Source organism: Schistocerca piceifrons, chromosome 7, assembly GCF_021461385.2.
Source record: "Schistocerca piceifrons isolate TAMUIC-IGC-003096 chromosome 7, iqSchPice1.1, whole genome shotgun sequence".
Taxonomy (NCBI): domain Eukaryota; kingdom Metazoa; phylum Arthropoda; class Insecta; order Orthoptera; family Acrididae; genus Schistocerca; species Schistocerca piceifrons.
This window is the reverse complement of record NC_060144.1, coordinates 174065442-174092679: the sequence shown is the minus strand read 5'-3', so window position 1 is coordinate 174092679 and position 27238 is coordinate 174065442. Positions and strand designations below refer to the sequence as shown.

Sequence of the window (27238 nt, the reverse complement as noted above, 5' to 3'; positions counted from 1 at the left end):
CGCATAATGTCCATTACAGCGGACAGCTGTTAATGTGGTTGTTCCATACGTCGTATTCTCACATTATTATGGTTCACCTTTCAATTTAAATGGAATGTTGCCTCATCACTAAACACTAAGAATGGAAGAAGACTGTCATTATTCATCTTGCCAAGAAAAATGTTACAGAACTCAACACGTTGTTGTTTGTCACCTTCAAAAAATGCTTGCAGTAGCTGAATTTTGTATGGTTTCATGTGTAAATGTCGATGCAGCACATGCCAGTTGGACAGCGGGGGCATGTTGAGCTGTCGAGCTGCTCAGCAAATGGATTTCTGCAGACTCCTTATGAAACTATGGCGGATGCATTTGACGTCTGTGTCAGACACATCCACACCATAGCTAGTACAAAAGTCAATCTGAACTGTTTTTTACTGACCCGCATGGCACAAAACATAGAACACAAAATACTTTCTGCTGTCCTGACACCATTTTTACAAGAACTGAATTGGGTACACACTGCTGCTACCTAGTGAGAACCACATAAAACTTGAGAGTTTTCTCTTTCCAACAGTACATTGTTCACGCACATATCTCAAATAACATGCTAGTTATGATTTTTCTTAATCAGATGGTTCTTTTTTATGCACCCTGTATATCATTAAAAAATTACTAAAGTATTTTTAAAGCTACAACTATGAACATTGACTTAAAAAATTGCATTTCAGTGTTTTTGGAAATTGAATCCCTGATGGGGTGAAATAGGGGATGAGACTTTTTTGAAAATATTTTATTGTGAAAGCTAAAACTCTATGAAAATTTAGATGTAGCTTCCCAGTTAGAAATATAAAATGTGTTTCACTGTTTTCGGTAATCAATCCTATGAGGGTGAAACAGGATTAAAGTTTTTATGGAAATATTTCATTGTGCAAGCATTTCTGAAGGTAAATCTATGAAAATTTGTAGTTGGCTTCTCTGTTAGAAATAACATATACACATCACTGTTTTTTGGAAATTCAGCCCCTAGGTGGTGAAATGTTTTGTGAAAATATTTCATTGTGAAATCATATTTAAAGCTAACTCTTTGAAAATTGGTGTTTTATTTCTCGGTTGGAGGTGAAAAAAATACATGTTTCACTGTTTTTGGAAATTCAACCCCTAAGGGGATGAAATAGGGTCAGACTGATTCACTGACTCATCTTCGCTCAGCCCAAATCGCTAAGGATAGAAACTTAAAGTTTGTAGAGGATGGGCTCTTATACTTTACTCATCATTTAAGACGGGATTGTCAGAAATGCCACTCCTAAGGGGGGTGAAATAGGGGATGAAAGGCTTTTTGAAAGTATGTCACTATAAGGGAAGTTTTGAAGCTAGAACTAAAATTCAACCAGTAAGGGGGTAAAATAATGGGTGAAAGGTTTTTGAAAATAAATAATTACTAAAGAACTACTAAAGGATTTTTGAGGCTACATCTATGACAATTTTTATTCTACTTCTCAGCTAGAAATTTAAAAAAAAAAATGTGTTTAAGTGTTTCTGGAAATTCTACCCCTAAGGGAGCTCAAAAGGGGATGCAAATTTTTTAGATAATATTTTGTTACATTGAAATACTTTTAAAGCTAAATTAATGAAAATTGGTATTTCATTTCATGGGTAGATATGTTTAAAAAAACATTTGCCAAGGGACGAAATCTGCTATGGAAATTTCTGTACAAGAATGCAAAAGGCATGATTAGCAAACGCTTTGGACTCCAGCTACCATAATCGCATTTTGGTCAGAAGTACATTTGGAAAAGACCATTCTTGTGTGGCCTTAATTAGTGTGAAAAACTTAAAACGTTTTGTAGTTTGTAAACAACATAAAAATAAAAACAAAAACAAAAACACTCTACAGGCCATACAGTCTATGCGAGCATAGCAGTGGTCGCTAAGCTAGTTTTTATATATTCTGTATATTCGATGTTTGTATAAATACCAGTATTCTGTATTCTGGTATATTCTGTGTTCATATAAATAGCTGTACTCTCTGTACAGGAATTCAGTTTTATTCTGGATGTACATTGGTGTCAGCGATAAACTTTCTTTTAGTTATGAGTGTTGCACTTCATTAACAGCATTGCCTTTGGATTTGGACTTAGTTGTGATTTTGATGTGGCAATACATGTTTATGATGGTTATCACTGTTAGGATTCAACCGCGGTTGAATGCTAACAGTGATAACCAGTATAACGACAACTGCTACCTCGACTCCATAATGGATTATATTAAATACATGTTTATGGTTAAAATACTATGTACTCTTTTAATTCTATTCAGTAACTTTCCAATATGGGGTCTTCATTTAAAAAAAAAAAAAAAAAAAAAAAAAAAAAAAAAAATTTGGAATTCTGTCTGATTTCATAGTTCACAGAGGAATGAGGTAATATCTAGTAACCTCTGTACCTGTTAGCTCTAAAAAAGCTGGAAACCAATTTGTAGCCTACAGGATTGTTGAGGATATTAAGCTTGCTAATACCTTCAGATGTACCTACAGTGAATACACAATGAAGTTATTAATGTAATGTCAGGTTTAGCATCTTTACAATTATTCCAATGAAAATAATCAATTTTTTGACAGTGTAATGTAACTAGATAGATAAAAAAAAATCTACTCACTAAGCAGCTGCAGGAGAACACAAACATACACTATGTGATAAAAAGTATCCAGTGGCACCGTCCATCTGTAAAATTGGTATTCAGTATGGTGTTGGCCCACCCTTAGCCTTGATGAAGCTTCCCCTCTCGCAGGCATATTGTCAATCAGGTGCTGGAAGGTTTTTTGGGGAATGGCAGCCCATTCTTGATGGAGTGCTGCACTGAGGAGAGGTATTGATGTCGTTCAATGAGGCCTGGCACAAAGTCAGCGTTCAAAAACATCTCGATGGTGTTCTATATGATTCAGGTCAGGACTGTGTGCAGGCCAATACATTATAGGGATGTTATTGTCATGTAACCACTCTGCCACAGGCCGTGCATTGTGAACAGCTGCTCAATCATGTTGAAAGATGCATTCATCATCCCCAAATTGCTCTTCAACAGTGGGAAGTAAGAAGGTGCTTAAAACATCAATGTAGGCTTGTGCTGTGATAGTGCCACGCAAAACAACAAGGGGTGCAAGCCCCCTCCATGAAAAACACGACCACACCGTAACACCACTGCCTCCGAATTTTACTGTTTGCACTACGCACGCTGGCAGACGACGTTCACCTGGCATTTGCCGTACCCGCACCCTGCCATCGAATCGCTACATTGTGTACCGTGATTCATCACTCCACACAATGTTTTTCCACTTTTCAATTGTCCAATGTTTATGCTCCTTACACCAAGTGAGGCATTGTTTGACATTTACCGGCGATATGTGTGGCTTATGAGCAGCCGCTTGACCATGAAATCCAAGTTTTCTCACCTTCTGCCTAACTGTCATAGTACTTGCAGTGGATCCTGATGTGGTTTGGAATCCCTGCCTATTACACATTACGACCCTCTTCAACTGTTCTCTGTTTCTGTTAGTCAACAGACGAGGTCGACCTTTACGCTTTTGTGTTGTATGTGTCCCTTGCTGTTTCCACTTCACTGTCACATCAGAAACAGTGGACCTAGGGATATTTAGAAGTGTGGAAATCTCTTGTACAGACGTATGACACAAGTGACACCCAATCACCTGACCATGTTCAAAGTCCATGAGTTCTGTGGAGTGCCCCATTCTGCTCTCTCACGATGTCTAATGACTACTGAGGTTGCTGATATGGAGTACCTAGCAGTAGGTGGCAGCACAATGCACCTAATATGAAAAATGTATATTTGTGGGGGTGACTGGATACTTTTGATCACATAGTGTACTATGCACTTAGCTTTTCACTCTTATTAACTAATGCACAATGTTTTTGCAATGATCTCTGCCTTGCATATTATCCTATATTTCACTTTTAAGCTCTCAGGTTTTCAAATCTTGTCCCAAACAATCAGTCTTTCCTTCTCTTCCTGTCTGGTAAGTCTCCCCTGATCAGGGGTTCTATGTGACTTTTCTGAACTCTACCCCTCCTAAACCTCTCCAGTCTTTTTGTGTCACTCCTCTTCCTTCCTGTCCAACACTTCTGCTGGAAGAACAAGCCACTGGCTCAGAAATCTGGTACAAGAAAAACTTTCTTGTGTGGTCGTGTGTGTGTGTGTGTGTGTGTGTGTGTGTTTTGTTCTACTGCTGCTTAATGAGTAGATTTTTTTTTAATCTATCCAATTACATTATATTTACAATTATTTTGTTTGCTAGGTAAAAGAACTTCCACTTCTATATTGGATACTTGGTCTGTATTTTAAGGCTTGGAGCAAGTCATTTTGGAATTGGTACCTTTGCTGTTTCAGTTATTCTCTCTCACATTATTTTTTCGAAAGCTTTGTTGATATCTGATGCAAGTCTCTTGTTATAAATTGGATTTAGGTGTAATCCATGCACTGTGAACTAGTCCTTTTTGTAAATGTTTATGTCAAGAGTCATATTTGAATTTTGCTTCTCTTCTGGCTGCTGCTGAAAATGAAGGTGCAGATTCCTTAGAAACTTTCACTATCTTTGAAAGTTTACCATTATACCTCCAAATGAAACAAGATATAAATACGTTAGAAAATAATATGAAGTCAAGTATTAACACATGAAGTTGACACTTTGCTTACACATACTAAAATAATAGAAACAAAGTTGACACACATTGATGTCATTTCTTTGGTGTCGAACCAAAAAAGAAAATTGTAGTGTAATCTCTCATAAGTATGTCTCATTTGAGGTGGAGCATTGGGGTGAGACTGGAAACTGATAGGAACAAATGCAGAATGTGTCTGTTGTGCCTTGAAGAAACAACAGAAGTCCAGAATCAGGACTGCCACTTCACTGAATCTCAGACTGTCAGCATTGTTCATGTGGTGACAGCTATAATGTCAATAGCAACTGTGTACATCATAGTCAGAATATAGTACCAGTTATCCAACCCACAGTTAAACCAGACTACTTCTTGGCTCATTGTAATTTTATGTCCATTGATTTAATTAGCTTCCTTGTGAGGAAATAACACTATTTGTAATATCAGATTTCAAAATTTATTCATAAACAGAGTACTGACAGTACTTGAGTTAACTGGCAACTAATAGCTGAATTGTTAACACCTGTATGTCTGTGTGAACATTTCTGTAGAAGTTTTTGAGGCAGTCTCTGTGTAGTTTTCTACATACAAATTTCTCAGTATCAGAGTTAGTCCAAGACTAATATTCATTTCAAAAACGTAATAGTGAAGTGAATAGCTAAATGGATTTTTCTGCATGTTGTGTTCTCGTCAGGACTGTTTATAGAAAGAGTACAGGAAGTACATTGCCACTGTCAAGTACTTTGTAGGAGAATATGCGTGCCAATCGGTAATGAATAAACTTTATAATTTATCTGAGACAAGCTGATAATCATGATAATACATGTTTCAGAAAATGTGGGAATTTGTTAGCAAATTGATGCAGTGTTGTGTTAATCATTTTGAACGTTTCATTAACCCAAGATTACAGCAAGGTGCCAGACACCAACAGCACAGCTACCGAGGGACAGCAATCACTGGCTGAGCTCAATACTGGCACTTAAGGGCCAACTGTTGTTGCAGTTTGTATTCCAAAATCTGGTTTGATACATCTTTCCACCCTAATCTATCCCGTGCAGTCCTCTTCATCTATGTATAGTTGCTGTGACCTATATACATTTGAACTTTTTCTTGTATCCAAGCCATGCTCTCCCTCTACAATTTTTATCCACACTTTCCTTCTACTACCAAATTGACAATTCCTTGATGCCTCAGGATGTGTCCTATCAACCGATTTCTTCTTTTACTAAAGTTGTCTGATAATTTTCTCTTTTCCCCAATTCAGTTCAATACCTCTTTATTGATCCACCCATATATTTTTTAAATATTCTTCTATGGCACCACATGGCTTCAGAAAAGGCATCTAAATACTTAAATTTATGTTTGATGTTAACAAATTTCTCTTTTCATAAATTCCTTTTTTGCTGTGGCCAGTCTGCATTTTATATCCTCTGCGCTTCAGCAGCTTTACTGTATGATTAAATGATGATGGCGTCTTCTTGGGTAAAATATTCCGGAGGTAAAATAGTCCCCCATTCGGATCTCCGGGCGGGGACTACTCAAGAGGACTTCGTTATCAGGAGAAATAAAACTGGCGTTCTACGGATTGGAGCGTGGAATGTCAGATCCCTTAATCGGGCAGGTAGGTTAGAAAATTTAAGAAGGGAAATGGATAGGTTAAAGTTAGATATAGTGGGAATTAGTGAAGTTCGGTGGCAGGAGGAACAAGACTTTTGGTCATGTGAATACAGGGTTACAAATACAAAATCAAATAGGAGTAATGCAGGAGTAGGTTTAATAATGAATAAAAAAATAGGAGTGCGGGTTAGCTACTACAAACAGCATAGTGAACGCATTATTGTGGCCAAGATAGACACAAAGCCCATGCCTACTACAGTAGTACAAGTTTATATGCCAACTAGCTCTGCAGATGATGAAGAAATTGATGAAATGTATGACGAGATAAAAGAAATTATTCAGGTAGTGAAGGGAGACGAAAATTTAATAGTCATGGGTGACTGGAATTCGTCAGTAGGAAAAAGGAGAGAAGGAAACATAGTAGGTGAATATGGATTGGGGGGAAGAAATGAAAGAGGAAGCCGCCTTGTAGAATTTTGCACAGAGCATAACTTAATCATAGCTAACACTTGGTTCAAGAATCATAAAAGAAGGTTGAATACCTGGAAGAATCCTGGAGATACTAAAAGGTATCAGATAGATTATATAATGGTAAGACAGAGATTTAGGAACCAGGTTTTAAATTGTAAGACATTTCCAGGGGCAGATGTGGATTCTGACCACAATATATTGATTATGAACTGCAGATTGAAACTGAAGAAACTGCAAAAAGGCGGGAATTTAAGGAGATGGGACCTGGATAAACTGAAAGAACCAGAGGTTGTAGAGAGTTTCAGGGAGAGCATAAGGGAACAATTGACAGGAATGGGGGAAAGAAATACAGTAGAAGAAGAATGGGTAGCTCTGAGGGATGAAGTAGTGAAGGCAGCAGAGGATCAAGTAGGTAAAAAGACGAGGGCTAATAGAAATCCTTGGGTAACAGAAGAAATATTGAATTTAATTGATGAAAGGAGAAAATGTAAAAATGCAGTAAATGAAGCAAATGAAGCAGGCAAAAAGGAATACAAACGTCTCAAAAATGAGATCGACAGGAAGTGCAAAATGGCTAAGCAGGGATGGCTAGAGGACAAATGTAAGGATGTAGAGGCTTGTCTCACTAGGGGTAAGATAGATACTGCCTACAGGAAAATTAAAGAGACCTTTGGAGAGAAGAGAACCACTTGTATTAATATCAAGAGCTCAGATGGCAACCCAGTTCTAAGCAAAGAAGGGAAGGCAGAAAGGTGGAAGGAGTATATAGAGGGTTTATACAAGGGCGATGTACTTGAGGACAATATTATGGAAATGGAAGAGGATGTAGATGAAGATGAAATGGGAGATAAGATACTGCGTGAAGAGTTTGACAGAGCACTGAAAGACCTGGGTCGAAACAAGGCCCCGGGAGTAGACAACATTCCATTAGAACTACTGATGGCCTTGGGAGAGCCAGTCATGACAAAACTCTACCATCTGGTGAGCAAGGTGTATGAGACAGGCGAAATACCCACAGACTTCAAGAAGAATATAATAATTCCAATCCCAAAGAAAGCAGGTGTTGACAGATGTGAAAATTACCAAACTATCAGTTTAATAAGTCATAGCTGCAAAATACTAACGTGAATTCTTTACAGACGAATGGAAAAACTAGTAGAAGCAGACCTCGGGGAAGATCAGTTTGGATTCCGTAGAAATGTTGGAACACGTGAGGCAATACTAACCTTACGACTTATCTTAGAAGAAAGATTAAGAAAAGGCAAACCTACGTTTCTAGCATTTGTAGACTTAGAGAAAGCTTTTGACAACGTTAACTGGAATACTCTCTTTCAAATTCTGAAGGTGGCAGGGGTCAAATACAGGGAGCGAAAGGCTATTTACAATTTGTACAGAAACCAGATGGCAGTTATAAGACTCGGGGGCCATGAAAGGGAAGCAGGGGTTGGGAAAGGAGTGAGACAGGGTTGTAGCCTCTCCCCGATGTTATTCAATCTGTATATTGAGCAAACAGTAAAGGAAACAAAAGAAAAATTCGGAGTAGGTATTAAAATTCATGGAGAAGAAGTAAAAACTTTGAGGTTCGCTGATGACATTGTAATTCTGTCAGAGACAGCAAAGGACTTGGAAGAGCAGTTGAACGGAATGGACAGTGTCTTGAAAGGAGGATATAAGATGAACATCAACAAAAGCAAAACGAGGATAATGGAATGCAGTCAAATTAAATCGGGTGATGCTGAGGGGATTAGATTAGGAAATGAGACACTTAAAGTAGTAAAGGAGTTTTGCTATTAAGGGAGTAAAATAACTGATGATGGTCGATGTAGAGAGGATATAAAATGTAGACTGGCAATGGGAAGGAAATCGTTTCTGAAGAAGAGAAATTTGTTAACATCGAGTAGATTTAAGTGTCAGGAAGTCGTTTCTGAAAGTATTTATATGGAGTGTAGCCATGTATGGAAGTCAAACATGGACGATAACCAGTTTGGACAAGAAGAGAATAGAAGCTTTCGAAATGTGGTGCTACAGAAGAATGCTGAAGATGAGGTGGGTAGATCATGTAACTAATGAGGAGGTATTGAATAGGACTGGGGAGAAGAGAAGTTTGTGGCACAACTTGACCAGAAGAAGGGATCGGTTGGTAGGACATGTCCTGAGGCATCAAGGGATCACAAATTTAGCATTGGAGGGCAGCGTGGAGGGTAAAAATCGTAGAGGGAGACCAAGAGATGAATACACTAAGCAGATTCAGAAGGATGTAGGTTGCAGTAGGTACTGGGGATGAAGAAGCTTGCACAGGATAGAGTAGCATGGAGAGCTGCATCAAACCAGTCTCAGGACTGAAGACCACAACAACAACAACAGTGCTTCAGCCAGCATTAGTTGCTGTGCTACTAAAACAGCAAAGCTCACTAACCTTTCAGTGTCTCATTTCCTTATCATTCCATCAGTATGACATGATTTAATTTGATTCTATCCCATTACTCTTGTTTTAATATCATTGGTATTCATCTTATGAACTATTTTCAAGACACTGTTCACTCCAGTCAACTGCTCTTGCAAGTCTTTGCCATCCTTGACAAAATTATGAAGTTGTCAATAAACTAAAAAGTTTTTATTTCTTCTCCTTTAATTTTATTTCCCTTTTTAAATTACTCCTTGCTTTCCTTTATGGCTCATACAATGTGAGATAGGCTACAGCACTGTCTCACTCCCTTCTCAACCATTGTCTCCTTTGTATTACATTTGATTCGTATAACAGTAATCAGTTTTCCTTACAAGTTGTAGATATTACCCCTGCTGCTTTCAAAATCTCAGTGTGTGTTCTAGTCAACATTGTCTAAAGTTTTGTCCAATTTACTTACGCTATAAATGTGGCTTTGCCTTTGTACATTTCATCTTCTAATCTAAGCTGTAAGGTGAGTATTGCCTCAAGTGCTCCTACACTTCTCCAGAAACCAAACCAATCGTCTCTGTGATCAGCTTCTACCAGATTTTCTGTTCTTCTGTAAATAAATGTGTTAGTATTTTGCAGCCATGACTTGTTAAAATGATAGTTTGGTAATGTTCACACCTGTCAGCAACTGCCTTCTTTGGAATAGGAATTATTATATTTTTCTTGAAATCTTGTGGTATTTTGCCTACTGATATACAGGGATTGGCCAAAATATGGAAACACCATGAGACATGCATGCTTGAATATAAATGTAGATGCTGGCCAAGCCTGCAGGTTATATTGTAATTGACCATGAGTGACACCTGTGTAATGTCTGCATTACATTGCAAGTGTCAGTCATGGTCAGAACAATGTTCTGTGGAGTTGTGAGTGCATTATGTCTGAGCTCACTGAATTCAAATAGTGGCAAATCATTGGTTCTCATGTGGTGGGTGCTTCTGTAACCAAGGTAGCTGAAGTGTTTGGTGGTCCAAGAGGCACAGTATTGGAAAATTTTACCACATATGGGGAAGTGGGAAAATGTCATCCATTAAATCACAATGCAGATGAAATTGTGTTTAGAGTGATCATGATTGACTGTCACTGAAGAGCATTGGGATGAAAAATAAGGAGACATCACATCAGTGATGCAAGTGCTTGTAATAGGAAAATGTGGTACTGAAGCCATAAAACGTGGGCTTTGGAGAAATGGAATTGGTTGTGTAAGTCGTGTTTCATGCTGTTCCCAACTTTTGCCCGAGTTGTATCCAAAGACTGAAACATGGTGGGGGTTTGGTGATATTTGGACAGCCATATCGTGTTAGTCAATGGCCCGCCTGGTTGCTCTACAAGGTTGGATAACTGCCAAGGATTGTGTGACCATTTTGGCTGGTAAGGTCCATCCCATGATGCAGTTTATGCTCCCCAATGCTAATTCTGAGTTTCAAGATGATACGACCCCTTTTCACGCAGCTTGCATCATCCAGGACTGGTTTTTTGGCATAAGGATGAATTGCTGGATTTCCTGTGGCCACCTTAATCAACCAGATCTCAGTATAATTGAGATTACATAATCAGCTATGGGGAGAAGTGTGCATGATTGCTATCCACTTCCATCATCATTAGCTGAACTTGCCGCTACTTTGCAGGCAGAATGGTATAAGATTCTCTTGCAAGCCATACAGAACCTGTATTTAGGCATTCTGAGATGGTTGTAAACTGTTTTGAATGCTAACAAGTTTTCTAAACTGTATTTTGGGTATGGTGATGTCTTATGTATCTTTCATACCAGATGGAATAGTAATGTCATTGCTGGCTCTCATGTTGACTTAGGGCTTTTCTCTGTCAGTTCTCTTTGCTGTATCGTATCTCCCAAAAATTCTCATCTTCAAACAATGGAAAGTCCAGGATGGAATGACAACAGTGTATGCAGGATATAGTGCCACTCGAGACAGGAGAGGAGAGAGAAGTGGAGAAGAGGAAATTGCTGTGTAGGTCTGTTGGTGGTGTAGATGGTGTGTGCAGTACTGATGTGAGAGAAGAGGAGGGGACAGGCAAATGGAGAACAGGGACTAGCAAAGTTTGAGGCCTAGGGGGGTGGGGTTATGGAAACATAGGATATTTTGCAGGGAGGGTTTCAATCTGTGCATTTCAGAAAAGCTGGCGTAGGTGGGAAGAATTTAGACAGCACAGGCTATGAAGCATTCAGTAAAGGGAAGCACATCGTGTTGGGTTGCATGCTCAGCAACTGATTGGTTCAGCAGTCTTGGCTACAGTTTGGCGGTGGCCATTCAAGAAAACAGATAGCTGGTGCTTGTTGGCAGTCATGTCCATATAGAAAGCAGCACAGTGTTTGCAGCTAAGTTGGTAAATCAAATGGATGCTTTCACAGTATTCAAGTAAGTGGCAGTGAAAGGGTGTGTAGGGCAGGTCTAGCGTCTAGATTATTGCAAGGTTATGAGCCAGTAGGGCAGGGTTTGGGAGCAATGGTGAAGTAGGTATGGACAAGGATATTGCCTATGTTTGACGGGCATTTGGATGTTATTGTGGGAGGGGAAGGCAGAATAGTTCTCATTTCAGGGAACAATAAGAGGTAGTCTAAACCTTGGTGAAGAATGTGTTTCAGTCGTTCCAGTCCTGGGTGGTATTCATGAGAGGAGTCCCCCTTTGTGGCCAGACAGTGGACATGAGGTGGATGGACTGGGGAGTCAAGTCATGGGAGATCTGTTTCTAGAAAAGATTGGGAGGTTAATTTCAGTTGTGGAAGCCACAGTAGGATCCTTGGTAAATTTGGAGAGGGACTGTGCATCATTAGACGTGTGGCTAGGCTGTTTGATTCTGCTGGAATGTGGAGAGGATGTCCTCACCCTCAACCTGACTCATGATGATGTCATCAGTAAACCTGAACTAGACGAGGGGTTTGGGATTCTGACTGTTTAGGAAGGATTCCTCTAGGTGGTCCATGAATAGGTTAATGTAGGATGGTGCCATGTGGGTGCCTATTGCTGTACCATGGATTTGTTTGTAGGTGAGAACTTCAAATGAGAAGTAACTGGAGTTGAGGCTATAGCTGGTCATGGTTATCAGGTAGGAGGTTGGAGGTTTGGAGTCATTCTAGCACTGGGATTGATAGTGTTTGATAATAGCAAGGTCATGGGCACTGTGTACAATGATCAGCCAGAACATTATGACCATGGACATTGTGTCATTGTAAACCCATCCAGGCAATAGCAGCGTCACCTTGCAATGAATGACTGCTAATAAGATACACACATTGTGCATGTAGTATCACTGAGTTTGCTATCTGTGTGTAGAATGAGGAATGGATGTAATCTATCTGAGTTTGACTGAGGGCAGATTGTGATGGCCTGGAAGCTCGGCATGAGAATTTTGGAAATTGCATGACTTGTCGGATATTCGAAGAGTGCTGTGGTGAGTGTCTTCTACACCTGGTGAAACCAGTGTAAAACCATATCCAGACATCATGGCATTACAGATATTGGATATCGTAGGCTGGCAGACTGGTAAAAGAGGATAGGCAGCGAACTGTGTTGAACTAATATCATACTTTAATGCTGAGCAGAGTACAAGTGTGTCTGAACGCACAATGCACTCAACACTCTCAACGATGAGCCTTCGCAGCCAATGACCCATGCACGTGCCAATGTTAACAACATGGTCTCAGCATCTACTACTGAAATGGGCACTTAACCATCAGCATCCGCTGTTGGCGCAGTGGCAGAGCGTTGCATGGTTTGATGAATCCTGATAACCTTCTTCATCATGCTGTTGGAGCATACTACTCCTTTGTCTTCCAGGGGAACAACTCCATTGACACCTGTACTGTGGGATGGAGACAAGCTGGCAGCTGCTCCATTATGCTCTGGGGAACATTCACGTGGGCATTATGGGTCCAGTGATGCTCATGCTAGGCTCCATGAATATTGTATGCTGATTGTAGACCAAGTACATCACTTCATGATGATCATGTTCCCGATGGCAGTGGCATTTTTCAAGATAATGCGCCACAGGCACAAGGTCATGAGTGTGATGGAGTGGTTCATCGTAAGCAGGGCAGACTGGTAAAAACAGGATAGGTAGTGAACTGTGTCAGAACTAACATCAGACTTTAATGCTGGACAGTGTACAAGTGTATCTGAACATACAGTGAACCGAACACTCCTAATGATGGTCCTCTGCATCTGACGACCCATGTGTATACTGATGTTAACACTATGACATCAGAAACTATGACTGAATTGGGCACGTGACCATCGGCACTGGATGTTTGCGCAGTGGCAGAGTGTCGCGTGGTCTGATGCATCCTGATATATTTTTCATTATGCCTATGGGAGGGCATGAATCCATCGTCTTCCAGGGGAAGCGCATGACACCTGTATTGTGGGATGAAGATAGGCTGACAGCTGCTCCATTACACTCTGTGGCACATTCACATGGACGTCTATGGGTCCAATGGAGCTAATGCAAAGCACCATGACAGCCATGTTGTACACTGGTTGCAGACCATGTACACCCCTTCATGATGATCACGTTTCCTGACGGCTGCAGCATTTTTCAGCAAGATAATGCATCATGTCAAAAGGCCAGGAGTGTGATGGAATGGTTTGAAGAATAAAGTGGCAAGTTCTAGTTGATATGCTGGGCCTCCAACTTGACAGGTCTGAACACAATCAAACTCATCTGGGATGTAACTGAACATGGCATCAGAGCTCATTGCTCCCCTCTCCAGAATTTATTTGAACTAGGTGAGTTGTGTGTGCAGATGTGGTGCCAACTCCCTTCAGCAACCAACCAAGGCCTCATTGCCTCCATGTCATGATGTATCACTGCTGTTATCAATTCTAAAGGTGGACGTACCAGCTATTAGGTAGGTGTTATAATGTCCTGGCTGTTCAGTGTATGTTAGTGTAGAGGGTGTTGGTATCAACAGTAATGAGCAGGGTGTTAAAGGGGCAGGAACTGTGGAGAGTCGGTGGGGAAAATAATTGGTGCCATTTTTGTAGGAGGGTTGGTGACTGGTAAGCTGAAGGTTGTTTGTCAACAAGGGCAGAGATTCTCTGTATGGGCCACAGTAAGCAGATTAACCTTAAGTGCTTCACTTCAATGACTGCTCCATAGCTTGGGCCACCTGAATTCTTCCCTTGAACACCAGATTTTCTGAATTGTGCAGTTGGGAACTCTCCCGGCAATGTATTCTTCATTCCTATAATCCCCCTGGCCTCAACCTTTGCTAGTCCCTGCCTTTCACCTGCCTATTCCTTTCCTTGTCCAGTATTAGACATGGCTTCTACCACACCAATGCAGCTATATAATCCTTTCTCCTTTTCCCCCCTCTCATCTCTGCACCTCCCCACCCCCTGCCCCTTGTAAACATCCCCTTGATGCTGCACTTAACAGCCCTAACTAGTCCCCAGTTCTAGCATTCTTTTTCATTGTCTGTGTCCACAACTCATTGCCTCTGTTACTTCATCTTCTCTTTCTATATAATGTTGTCTTCAATATTGTTTCCCTTATGTATCTCAATGTATTCCTTCCATGTTTCATTCTTTCATTCTTTCGTTAATGTGGAACATGCCATCTGAGTTCGTAATATTCATACACATACTTCCCTTTTCTACAAAGGCCTCTTTAATTTTCTTATATGCTGCATAGCCACGCTCACTTCTACAACCTCGCAATTATCGCACAGCTATTCCAATTTAGCAAGTTTGCTCTTCTTGATAATATCATTTATTTTAGATGTTTGTATTTCATTTTCCCTGTTTCACACTTCTGTTAATTAAATTTAATGTCGAACACTCTGTACTGGTTAATATAACCATCCCGTGACTTGTCCTACCTTTCAAAATTTAATATGTGTCAGCTTACTTCCAACAGGGAAGTTTAGTTTCTCATCACTTGTATTACATATTAAACATGTTGACTTTACTGGTGTCCTCCAAAAGCAGTAATTAACATGTTTCCGCTGCATACATGTCATCTCTGTAAAGAGCTGAAGATGGTGCATAGTTATTTGCAGGTTGCTGTAACTGGAGACAAACCTAAAGCTCTAATTTGAAAGACTCAAATAAATTAGTAAATAAATAAAAATAAAAGACTGAGAATGTTGAACAACTGTAAAAAACCATTTAAAGGCATTACCAACTGTGCTCTGACATATTGTACAACTGAGTACTGTGCTTACATGTGACCAGAGAAACTTAAAAACTTAACTCAAACTTAACAAGAAGGCCCAGAGGACCACAGAATGTTGACTGGCTGCTGTGTCATCCTCTGCCGTATGGCATCATTTGAGTGCGGTATGGAGAGGTTTGGGATCAGCATATTGCAGTTCCAGCCATTGTCACCATCCCAGACTTCGGAGCCACTACTTCTCATTTGGCATGATGAGGCTGAATGGCCCCCAATCTAATGCTCTCACCAAATAAAAATCCCTGTCAGTACTGGGAATTGAACCTGATTCCTCTACATAAAGGTAAAAAATGCTGACTTCTCAGCTATGGAAGTGGGTGACATCTGGGTATAGAAACCTCAAGTAGCTGAGGCAGTTGTGCAACTTAAACAGACAATGCGATAATGTGCAATTGTAAAAAAAAAAATACCTCCCAACTCTATCAAGCAAAGAAATGCCAAACATGCAGTTATTATAACTACAAGAAATTAGCAATTAGAAAACGAATAATTGACGTTTCCTCGTACTTTTAAGTTATGGACGAGCCTAAAATACTGCAGGGTGGGGAGCTGCTATTGCAGCAACTACAGTGCCTACTTTCGATCTCCTAAGTAAGATTGGAAGTGTTACTGATTTTTTTTTTTTTTTTTTTTTTTTTTTTTTTTTTTTTTTTTTTTTTTTTTTTTTTTTTTTTTTTCATGATCATCTGTCGGCAATCGTGTAAAAATGTACAACTACATTTATAACCATTCTCCACAAGCCAGTGTATGGTGCATGGCAGAGGGTACCTTGTACCACAGCTATTAATTTCCATTCTTGTACCACTTTGCAAATAGAATGAAGGGAAAATGAGAGTCTATATGCCTCTGAATGATCCCTAATTTCTTTTATCTTTGTGGTCTTTACATGAAATGTGTGTATGGCAGTATAGCGTTCTGCAGAGTTGACCATTTGTTTTCCATACTATTGTTCTTGTCTTTCAAATTGCTTTGTAGAATTATGCCTAGACATTTAATGGACATGACTTTGTCCAGCAGCACACTGCCAATGCTGTATTCAACATCAGGGGATTTTTTTCCTAATCATCTCCATTAACTTACATTTTTCTGCATTTAGAGAGCAAGTTGCCATTTGTCACATGAATTAGAAATTTTGTCTAAGCCATCTTGTATCCTCCTGCAGTCACTCAATGACAACCTCTTCCTGTACACCACTGCATCATTGACAAACAGCTGCAGATTTGCACACCCTGTCTATCAGATCATCTATATATATCTGTGCTTGCAGCGGATAGTGTGTCAAGTCCAAAAAATAGAATTCTGGGAAATCAAAATTCAAAGTTAGGAAAATAATGCAAAATCCTGTAATGGTGCCAAAAAATTATTTTTGTGCTTATTGTATTCCCGCACTGTCTCATCAGTATAAATTGATTTTCTGTTTAAAATGAAGTTTAGTCATTGATGCTCAACACTAAAGTTAGTGTGCATTAAAAATTGTGGGCTTGACCCAGTGTACACTCATGAAATTGTTCATTCTGGATTTGAGCTCTAGTGTAAACTTGGGAAAATGTGGTTCTGCAGGCCCTTATGAATGATTACTAAATTAGTAGATGAAGCATCGTTATTCAGAAACATAAGCAGTTATTCTATCAAAATACTGGAAAAGCACAGTAAACAAAGACAATAGTAATGTACAAAAAATTCATGGTTTTTCATCTGCATCATCTGTACCAGGGTAAATATTGCCAGCACTGCTTAATGTTGGCAAAAATAATCTTTCTTTTTGTCAGGCAAAATGTTGCATGGTTTGGAATACTTCAGAACAGGTTTCATTATTTGCTGTTTTCTCTGACTCCTGAGGCTCACATTTTTAAATGGTTCTTCCTCTTCCAGTGATGATTTGTAAAGAATAAAACCTGGATGGTTTATTTTGAATTGAAGCCACCTGACCTGCCTCAACTGGTACGGGTTACTGTTGTTGTCTTTGGTGCATTTTGTAACTGGATTTTTAAGAGGACAGTGTAGTCAAAAAAATCATTTCTCTGTGTTTTGATGGCAGTGAAACCTTTTTTCCCCCCAGTTTGTCTAATCAGTTGTGTCCACTAGTGAGGGTGTTCTAAAAGTCCTTTGAAAGTTTTCCTCTTCTGCTCTATCAAACTGTGTGATGAGTCACACTCCATGTGGGTGTGTCCAGGAATAAGAAATTTATGATTGATTATTTCCAAGGTAGGGGACTTCTGAAGGACAAACATGCACATCACTGCAGTCAGCTATATTTATTTTGGCCTGGATGGCTGTCTGAACGTGTTATTAATGTTTTAACTTCTAATTTGATGTTTTGAATGAATTTGTACAAGCAGGATCCCACCCACTTCATTAGCTCCTCTTGCAGCTTCAGCTTCATGCCATAAATAACAGTATGTCAATGCCTTCCCTTACTTCTATATTGTTAGATTGTATGTCCACAACATACGTTTGTAAAATAATATTAAATTTTTGAGTGGAGGAGTGGGCAACATTGCTGCAAATGAAATGTAATGGTCTCTGTTTCGTTACTGTTCCTTGTAATTTTGTCATCAGCTGCCTCGTGATGTTCTTTCATAACTTTCATTAATTCAAGTTTTTGACTTTCTGGAGCAAGCTTCAGTAACATTTTCATTTTGTTAGAGGTCAGATGTGTCCACTCTTGGTTATTTTATATAGAGTTTCATCTTTCAGAACTCCTCACAAAAAACTCTGTAGGATTCATTGCTGTTAGCCCTGATTTTTTTTAGGTTACCCTTTGTCTAGGGATGTATCATATGGTGTGGGGCCATGAACATTTTACTAAAGTCTCTTCTTGAATAGTGACTCTCATAGGTTGGAATTTTCCAGAGACATTCTCTGACACCAGCTCTAAAAGTTTTGTTGTTTCCACTCTTAAGCCAATCAGTATCTTGCATATTTGTTTGAATCACTCCAGACGGAATTGCTCATTGTTTGAATAACTGATTCCACAAATATCTTGTTTACACCAATTACTCCCATGGAACATGATTTTGCAACTGTGTTCTTTCATAATTAAACAGTTCTTAATAATGAGACTGTAACTGCCTTGCAGCAGTGTTCTCTCCAGAATCTTGTTTTTTCTGGGTCTCTCAGTTCTATGCGGCTTGAAATGCACAATAATCTCCAGTTGAAATCCCCCATTCCCAAGTACTCCTTAAATTATTTTTCACGTCTTTCACCTGTTAGTTTTTCTGAACACTTATTCCTGCACGAGCATAAAGTTTGATTTTTCTTGGGGTATATTTTGTTTTACCTCCCTTCAACCCCAAATTTCAAAGCATGTTACAAGAATCCCTTTTCTGCCATGTTTCCCCTTTCAGCCCTCTATTCCTGATAGCTCCTTTTATGTGAGACATTTTGATGGCAAATCATCACTCACCTCGTCATCAGATTCTCTGATAATAGGATGACATAGTCATCTCCTTTTCTTCAAAATTATTGGGCAGTCACCATTAGAATTGAGGGATTGTATCAGCATTTGGTCTGTGGTTGGTACATGGTTGGGATGTGCCAGGACCTGGAAAAAGAAGACACAAAATCCTTTATTTATGAGGAAACAGGAATTGCTTGTTAACTTGTGGAAAACATTATTGCAAGACTATTATTCATATTGCTTGTTTTGAAAACAGATAATCATTGGTCTTGTCACTTGAAATTTGGTGCACGGTGGCCCCTCATTGATGGTCTTCATTTTTAGTGAACCTCTGCTGTGATAGGTATACCAACGTATGTCTGTAAGTAGATACTTATTTATTGAAAATACAATAGTACCACGGTAAGAAAGAAAATGAAGAAGACTTACCTGGTTCTGCATTTTGAGCATGAGTGTGAATGAGCTCCTCCTCTTGATGTTCATTGAAGTAAGGTGCGTATGCTTGAAAGCCATACACATTAGCTGTGTGTTGTGATCCACGAGAGAGTGCTATGAAAGAGTAATACTCTGAACTTCCGATAGAGCCTGCCCATGGGCAGGTGTCTATTTAAACTCTGCCATGCTATGCTTGTGCTCAGTTATCATGTTATTGGTGCTTGCATATATTTGCTTTATCTTATTGTGTTCGGTGTATGTTATGGTGATTGGTGTACATGCCACAGTCTGATAATTTTGTGCTAACAGTCTTGATTGTGTTGTATGTCCAAGTTACAGCATTCATCACTGGTCAGCGGTGTTCGAGATCTCAAGTTATGATACGTATTGCAATTGGTAACATTTGTTCTTCCCAAAACTCAAGACGTGACTGATGATGGCATGGCACATAGCATAGGTCAGTAGACTTGACCCATAATACACACTCCCAACCACATTGAGCTCATATAACAATCTGTCATATCAGGATAGTCAGACTTGATAATCTATTCACTGAACCAAAGCTGTTCACTGAACCAGGTGAACATTCACAAACATAACCCACTACAGTATACACTAACCCATTGCTCAGCAAGAGATGCCAGTAGTATTTGACACAGTGTTCCCAGACAAAAAGTGAAGTGCCTGGGAAGCATTTGTGGTTTTAACTCATTTTCACTATTTTGAACTTGACGCACCATCCACTGCAAGCAGATGTATAAAAGAAAGTGTCCTAACTAATTCACTGATTCATCATCATCCAGTCCAAACCAATTAAGGATAGAAACGTGAAATTTGGAGAGGGTGTTGATCTGATACTATAGGCATCATTTTCAGAATTCTAACCTAAGGGGATGAAATAGGGGATGAAAGGTTTTTTGAAAATATGTCATTACTAAGAAACTAGAACTTTGAAACTGGTATTGGGTTTCTCGTTCAGAATTATTGGAAATTCAACCCCTGAGGGTGTGAAATAGTGAGTGTAACTTTTTTTGAAAATAAATCATTATTGAAGAACTACTAAAGCATTTGTAAAGCTACATCTATAAAAATTGGCATTTGCCTTCTCGGTTAGAGATAATTGTGGTTTCAGTGTTTTTGGAAATTCAGCCTCTAAGGAGGTAAATAGGGGATGAACATTTTTATGAAAGTATTTTGTTATTTTAACACATTCTTTCAGCTAAGTCTATGAAAATTGCTATTTGACTTCAGTTGGAAATAAAGACGTATGTGTTAGGGCATGAAAGTTTCTGTGGAAATTTCACCACAAGATTTCTATGAAAATATCACCACAAGAACTCAAAAGACAAGATTTAAAAATCCTCCAACCCCAGGTACCAGAATCACTTTTTGTTGGGAAGTACTTTTGGAAAAGATCAGGCTTCTGTGGCCTTAATTAGTGTGAAAAGTTTAGAAGATGTTACAGTTTGTGAACTAAATCAAAGAAAGCTAAGTAACAGTCACAACGACAAATCAGTTTTGTCGGAATTGCATAGAAAAATAAACGGGTTTTTAATATATTAATTTTTTAGTAGGCCTAATACATGCTTATAAAATTATTTTTGCTAGAATTACTACGCAAATTAACCATTACTGATGGCAAAATAGATACCATGTTTAAATGTGATTCCATACACAGGAATATCCATTTGAGATGACGAGGTACACTGTTTCTAGATTTTTGGTTTGTACACAAACAATGTGTGTAAGTATACATAAATGCAATTAAATTAAGAAGAAAGTGCAAAGCGTATATGAAGAATTGATTTATTAAATTTCAGTACCCTGTCTGCAACTTAGTTTGCATAGGCTAGATGCACTGTTTGTACAATGAATGTAACACAATACAAAATCAATCAATGGGGGGGGGGGGGGGGGGGAACTGTGTAGAGCATACACTCTATGTGAGCAAAGCAGTGGGTGCTAAGCTTGTTTATGAATATAGGAATATAGAGAATAAGTGTGGTCCTATCTCAGTTTCATTGGATAGTTCTGGCAACATGCTTGTCTCTGATAAACACTAGCTGTTAAGGACAACATACTGGGTTCTACTACATAAGAAGACTTTGAGCCACTCACATCTCTGGGAACCTAATCCACATGCTTGGGCCTTCATTAACAGTCTGTAGTGGGGCATTGTGTCAAACACTTACTGTAAATGTAGGAATATGGAAATGTATAATGCACGAGACAAACATTTAGTGACTGGAGTAATGCAGGCAATGAACCTCTTCATTTAGTGTTTCTATAAGATTTTACACTTACTAAGTCCAACTTTCCAGCTGTGCATATGATCCTGTGAAAAACTTGAATTTCATTAGTTTAAATTTAAGATAAATAGCCATATGTATTCCAAGGAGGTAGTATTCATTCATAGATGTTTTTATAATTGTTATAACTAACAACATTTTCTTTCCTTTACGTAACCAATGGAATTTCTGAAATACTTTTTCTCTGTCCTTGTTGGAAGAGTAATTGAGATGACGAGTAGGATGGGAAAGGATTTTAGTAGCTGCATCCACCCCCTCTCTTTTTTCATCTTGCGTGTATAGGATAGCAGAAAATTAAAGTGAAAGTTTCCTTGTGCACTAACTATTCATTAATTTTTGTGATCTACTAATAATACTCTTCTAAATGCCTACATTTTCCCTGTTGCTGACATGCACATTTTCAGAACTGCCAATTAATACAGTTATACAGGAGTTGCAGAGATTTAAAAAGTAATCTGGTCTTTGCCCATCAGTTGCGGGCTATAATTTTTTTAATGTGTACTTCATACATCTCTCCCTTGTAGAAACAAACATGTGCTACTTTTGTTTTATTGCCGTTATAGTTTATAAGAATTCACAGGCACTTTTTTGTCGACAGAATATGTTCATGATTTTTATTTGTGTTTCATAGAATAATAAAGCAGCTGCTGGTGCATCTGAAAAAATTGATTGGCATGATTACAAGCAGATTGAGAGAGATGCCTTACGCAAGGGAATTGGTGAACACGGGAAACCAGCAAACCTTAGTCCTGAAGAGTCTGCACTTAAAGAATCTCTGTACAGAGAAAATGGTTTCAATGCTCTCCTCAGTGATAAGATTGCTCTGGACCGAGCTTTACCTGACATACGCCACAAGGGGTATGTGCAAGAAGATTCATCAGTATGATTAATTATATATGTGCATGAATTTTCTTCTTATTTTAATAATTAATTTATAATCTAGCTAATATGTTATGTTGTAAGTGGTTAGCATGAAATATCAGAAGAGTATGAAGACATACTCATTTTTGGCAAGAATGCTAAAAATTAATGGTATTCCCCCCCCCCCCCCCCTCCTGCAAGAAGCACACAGTCACTTCCATCTTCATTGCTCTAGCCACCATCCAATCTTCAGGAGCTTCTATTCTCTATGTATCTGGCACTGTTTATTGTACACATTTTACCTTTATGTAATGCTGTGCTGCAGACAAATACTTTCAGAAAAGACGAGTTAAAATTTAGATGTAACATTTTTTTCAGAAATTTGTTTCTTGTTGATGCCAGTCTATACTTTATACTAGGTGGTGTGGCTAAAAATGTTTGTGAAAAATCTTGGACACTACAACACAGGTGAAAAAAAGGTTCTGATAAAAGCTGTTTGTTTCGGAAGAGAACGTCCACTGACATTAAACTTGACCACCTCTCCCCCCCCCCCTCCCCACTGCGCACGCGCGCGCGCACACACACACACACACACACACACATACACACATACACACACACACACACACACACACACACACACACACACAATCACAGTGGGTGGGAGAGAGATCAACATTGAAATATTCAATGGTAAGTGTGTGCAGAACACTTTGTTGTGAAACTCCTGCACCTCATGCGATTTGCCGCGAACTACTGTGAGGGGTTGAATACTTCCAGCTTTTTTCTGGAGAACTGGAATCCACAATAAAAACTGGGGGTTGCTATTGAAGATTTCAAAATTGAGCCCCCCTCCCACCCCCTGGGGTGGGGCAGGGGGTCAAGTGTAATGTCATTGGATGTCCCCCCTTCATGATAAATATCTGTTGATATAATCCTTTTTGTAACCTGATGTGTAGTTTCCCATATATTTCCCAAAGCAGTTGTAACTGCCCCATCCTGTATATGCAGTTGTCAGTTATTTTGCTGTCCAAATTACAAAACTCCTCTACTATATTCAGTGTCTTCATTCTATTTCTCTCAGCATAATCTGATTCAACTTTTGTTTTTCTTTTGTTGGTGTTTGTTTAAGATCATCTTTTTTTCTATAGATTATTCAATCACTTCTGGTGATCTTGCAAGTCCTTAGCCATTTCTGATAAAATTGTAGTGTCATTGGTAAACCTGAAAGTTTTAATATTTTTTTCCCTGAACATTGTGCCAGCTGGACACACAATGCCAAGATTGCTTTTCAGCAAGCTGACTAGGGTAGGGTGTGGGGTGTGTCAGTTGGGGCGGGTACAGGCAGAGAGAGGTGGGAGGCCAGAAGAGGGTGATGTCAGTAGCTCTTGGCTCAAAGAGAGGCAACAGGTTTGCTGGCTAGGAATGTAGGAGGCAGGGTACATAAATACACAGGCTATGAAAGTGATATAGGGGTACCAGAGCTAGCGGAATGCAGAGTACGAAGGAGGTGACGTGAAGGCATGGATTGGGAGGCTATGACAACATGGGAAGGAGAAACTGTTGGGAAGAGGGTGTGTTGACAGTGGGTTAATAGGGGTTGAGGCCACAAATGTTATGGCAGCGAGCAGTGTGTTGCAAGTATAACTCTGGTCCGCACAGTTCAAAGAAGCTGGTGGTGGAGGGACGGATTGAGGTGGTGCAGGTTGTGATGCAGCCATTGAACTTGAGTGTGTGGTGCTGAGCTGCATGTTGTGCCAGTGGATGATCAGTGTTGGTCTTGGCCACAGTGTGGCAGTGGTCATTCTGGTGGACAACTAGTTAGTTGTCATAATGTCATAAAAGGCTGTGCATTGAGTGCAGCAGAGTTGGTGTATAATATGCATACTTTCACAGGTGACCCTGCCTGTGATGGGGTAGGATAAACCTGTGACTAGACTGGAGTAGGAAATCCTGGGTTGGTGGATTGGACAGGTCTTGCACCTTGGCCTTCCTTCACCTGGGATTAGGAGTGGGAGTCTCATATTGATGGACCAGAATGTTGTGTTGGTTGGGCGGGTGATGGATTACTACTTTAGAGGTTATCCCTAATTTCCAGACATAATGATAATTAATCAAACTCCTGGTGCAGGATGTGGTTAAGTTGTTCCAGTACCTAGTGATACCAGGTGATGAAGGAGATGTTCCTTTGTAGCTGACCTTGGGGATGGTGGGAGGATTAGGGCTATGTGAGAATATGACATGGGAAACCAGTTTGTGGAATACATTTCGGGGGGGGGGGGGGGGGGGTAATATGTCCATGTGAAGGCCCTCATGAGTCCTTCTGCATACTGGGCAAGGGAATACTAGTTTTTTCAACACTGTAAACTGGTGGTGAAGCTGTATGGGAGTGATTTTTTATTATGGAAATGCTGACAGTTGTAGGTACTGTTGATGGTTAGTGTACTTAATATAAATAGAAGTGTGATTGTAGCCATCAGAGAGTTTGAGCTTCTAATGTAGGAGGTTCTAATGTTTCCCATCATATAGATACAGAATTTTGTAAAAAATTAAAACAGAATTTTATAAAAAATTAAGAATGACTCCTCAGACCTTGTTTAAACACAGTTGCAGTTTAGACTGAGTTTCTCCAATGTCTTGATTCACTGGAGAATAAAGGTGGATCATTAGACTTCATATATAAATTGGATGGTAATTATCATCACAGTTAGCCTGATGTAAATTTCTTGTTGCGGTACATAGTATTTTTTCATCTTGTAGGCTCTGTTGTCTAGATTTATTTTTCACTCCTGTTGGTAGCAGGAGGATATTTTGGTTCAACTTAACTGCTGAATATTTATATGAGTGGTAAAATCCACAGGTGTTCTGAACATATTTTTGCTTCAGTCAAACATGTATCACAACTCCCCATGTTTGTAAAAGAAAGCCAACCAACACCAATCACTTCATGCCAAATACATACTGCAACTTACTGACAAAACAGTACGAAGATCAAATGCGCACCAAAGATGCAAAATTAGCAATACAAAAATAATTATGTTCAGAGATCAGTTTTTACATTCTCAGAAATTTATAAGTGATTAATAATTTGTGTTACACTGTTTTTCAGATGACATTCCAGAAAATGGTAGAAATAATAATAATAATAATAATAATAATAATAATAATAATAATAATAATAATAATATTAATAATAATAATAATAAACAATTGGAAAGCCCCTGGAAAAGATAAAATAGCAAATTTCTGGCTAAAGAAATTCACCTCAACACATTCACATCTAACTAAATTATTTAACAATATAATAGAGGGAAACATTCCACATGGGAAAAATTATATATAAAAACAAAGATGAGGTGACTTACCGAACGAAAGCGCTGGCAGGTCGATAGACACACAAACAAACACAAACATACACACAAAATTCAAGCTTTCGCAACAAACTGTTGCCTCATCAGGAAAGAGGGAAGGAGAGGGAAAGACGAAAGGAAGTGGGTTTTAAGGGTGAGGGTAAGGAGTCATTCCAATCCTGGGAGCGGCAAGACTTACCTTACGGGGAAAAAAGAACAGGTATACACTCGCGCACACACACACATATCCATCCACACATACAGACACAAGCAGACATATTTAAAGACAAAGAGTTTGGGCAGAGATGTCAGTCGAGGCAGAAGTGTAGAGGCAAAGAAGTTGTTGAAAGACAGGTGAGGTATGAGTGGCGGCAACTTGAAATTAGCGGAGATTGAAGGCCTCAATCTCCGCTAATTTCAAGTTGCCGCCACTCATACCTCACCTGTCTTTCAACAACTTCTTTGCCTCTACACTTCTGCCTCGACTGACATCTCTGCCCAAACTCTTTGTCTTTAAATATGTCTGCTTGTGTCTGTATGTGTGGATGGATATGTGTGTGTGTGCGAGTGTATACCTGTCCTTTTTTCCCCCTAAGGTAAGTCTTTCCGCTCCCGGGATTGGAATGACTCCTTACCCTCACCCTTAAAACCCACTTCCTTTCGTCTTTCCCTCTCCTTCCCTCTTTCCTGATGAGGCAACAGTTTGTTGCGAGGGCTTGAGTTTTGTGTGTGTGTTTGTGTGTCTGTTGACCTGCCAGCGCTTTCATTTGGTAAGTCACATCATCTTTGTTTTTAGATATAAATTATTTAACAGTTACATTGCAGACCCATACACATTCCCTGATACACTTACACATGGAATAACTTATCTGAAACCTAAAGATCAAGCAGACACAGCAAACCCAGCTAAATATCGCCCCATAACATGCCTACCAACAATATACAAAATATTAACTTCAGTCATTACACAGAAATTAATGACACATACAACACAGAACAAAATTATAAATGAAGAACAAAAAGTCTGTTGCAAAGGAGCACGAGGATGTAAAGAGCAACTGATACTAGATGCAGGGGTGACATATCAAGCTAAAACTAAACAAAGGTCGCTACACTATGCATACATTGATTACCAAAAAGCTTTTGATAGTGTACCCCACTCATGGTTACTACAAATATTGGAAATATACAAAGTAGATCCTAAATTGATACGGTTCCTAAACATAGTAATGAAAAATTGGAAAACCCCACTTAATATCCAAACAAATTCAAATAATATCACATCACAGCCAATACAGATTAAGCGTGGAATATACCAAGGAGACTCATTAAGTCCTTTCTGGTTCTGCCTTGCTCTGAACCCACTATCCAACATGCTAAATAATACAAATTATGGATACAATATTACTGGAACATACCCACACAAAATCACACATTTGCTATACATGGATGTTCTAAAACTACTGGCAGCAACAAATCAACAACTCAACCAATTACTAAAG

At 39.2% G+C, this 27238-nt stretch overlaps 1 protein-coding gene across 1 annotated transcript in view; it reads left to right on the top strand.

The window, feature by feature from the left end:
- Positions 1-27238, top strand: part of LOC124804651 (N-acetylgalactosaminyltransferase 6) — a 170342-nt gene that overhangs the window by 44492 nt on the left and 98612 nt on the right. Inside the window, exon 3 of the mRNA XM_047264875.1 lies at positions 22157-22383. Within this exon, the coding sequence (XP_047120831.1) occupies positions 22157-22383 (227 nt within the window). The remainder of the gene's footprint in view (positions 1-22156; positions 22384-27238) is intronic.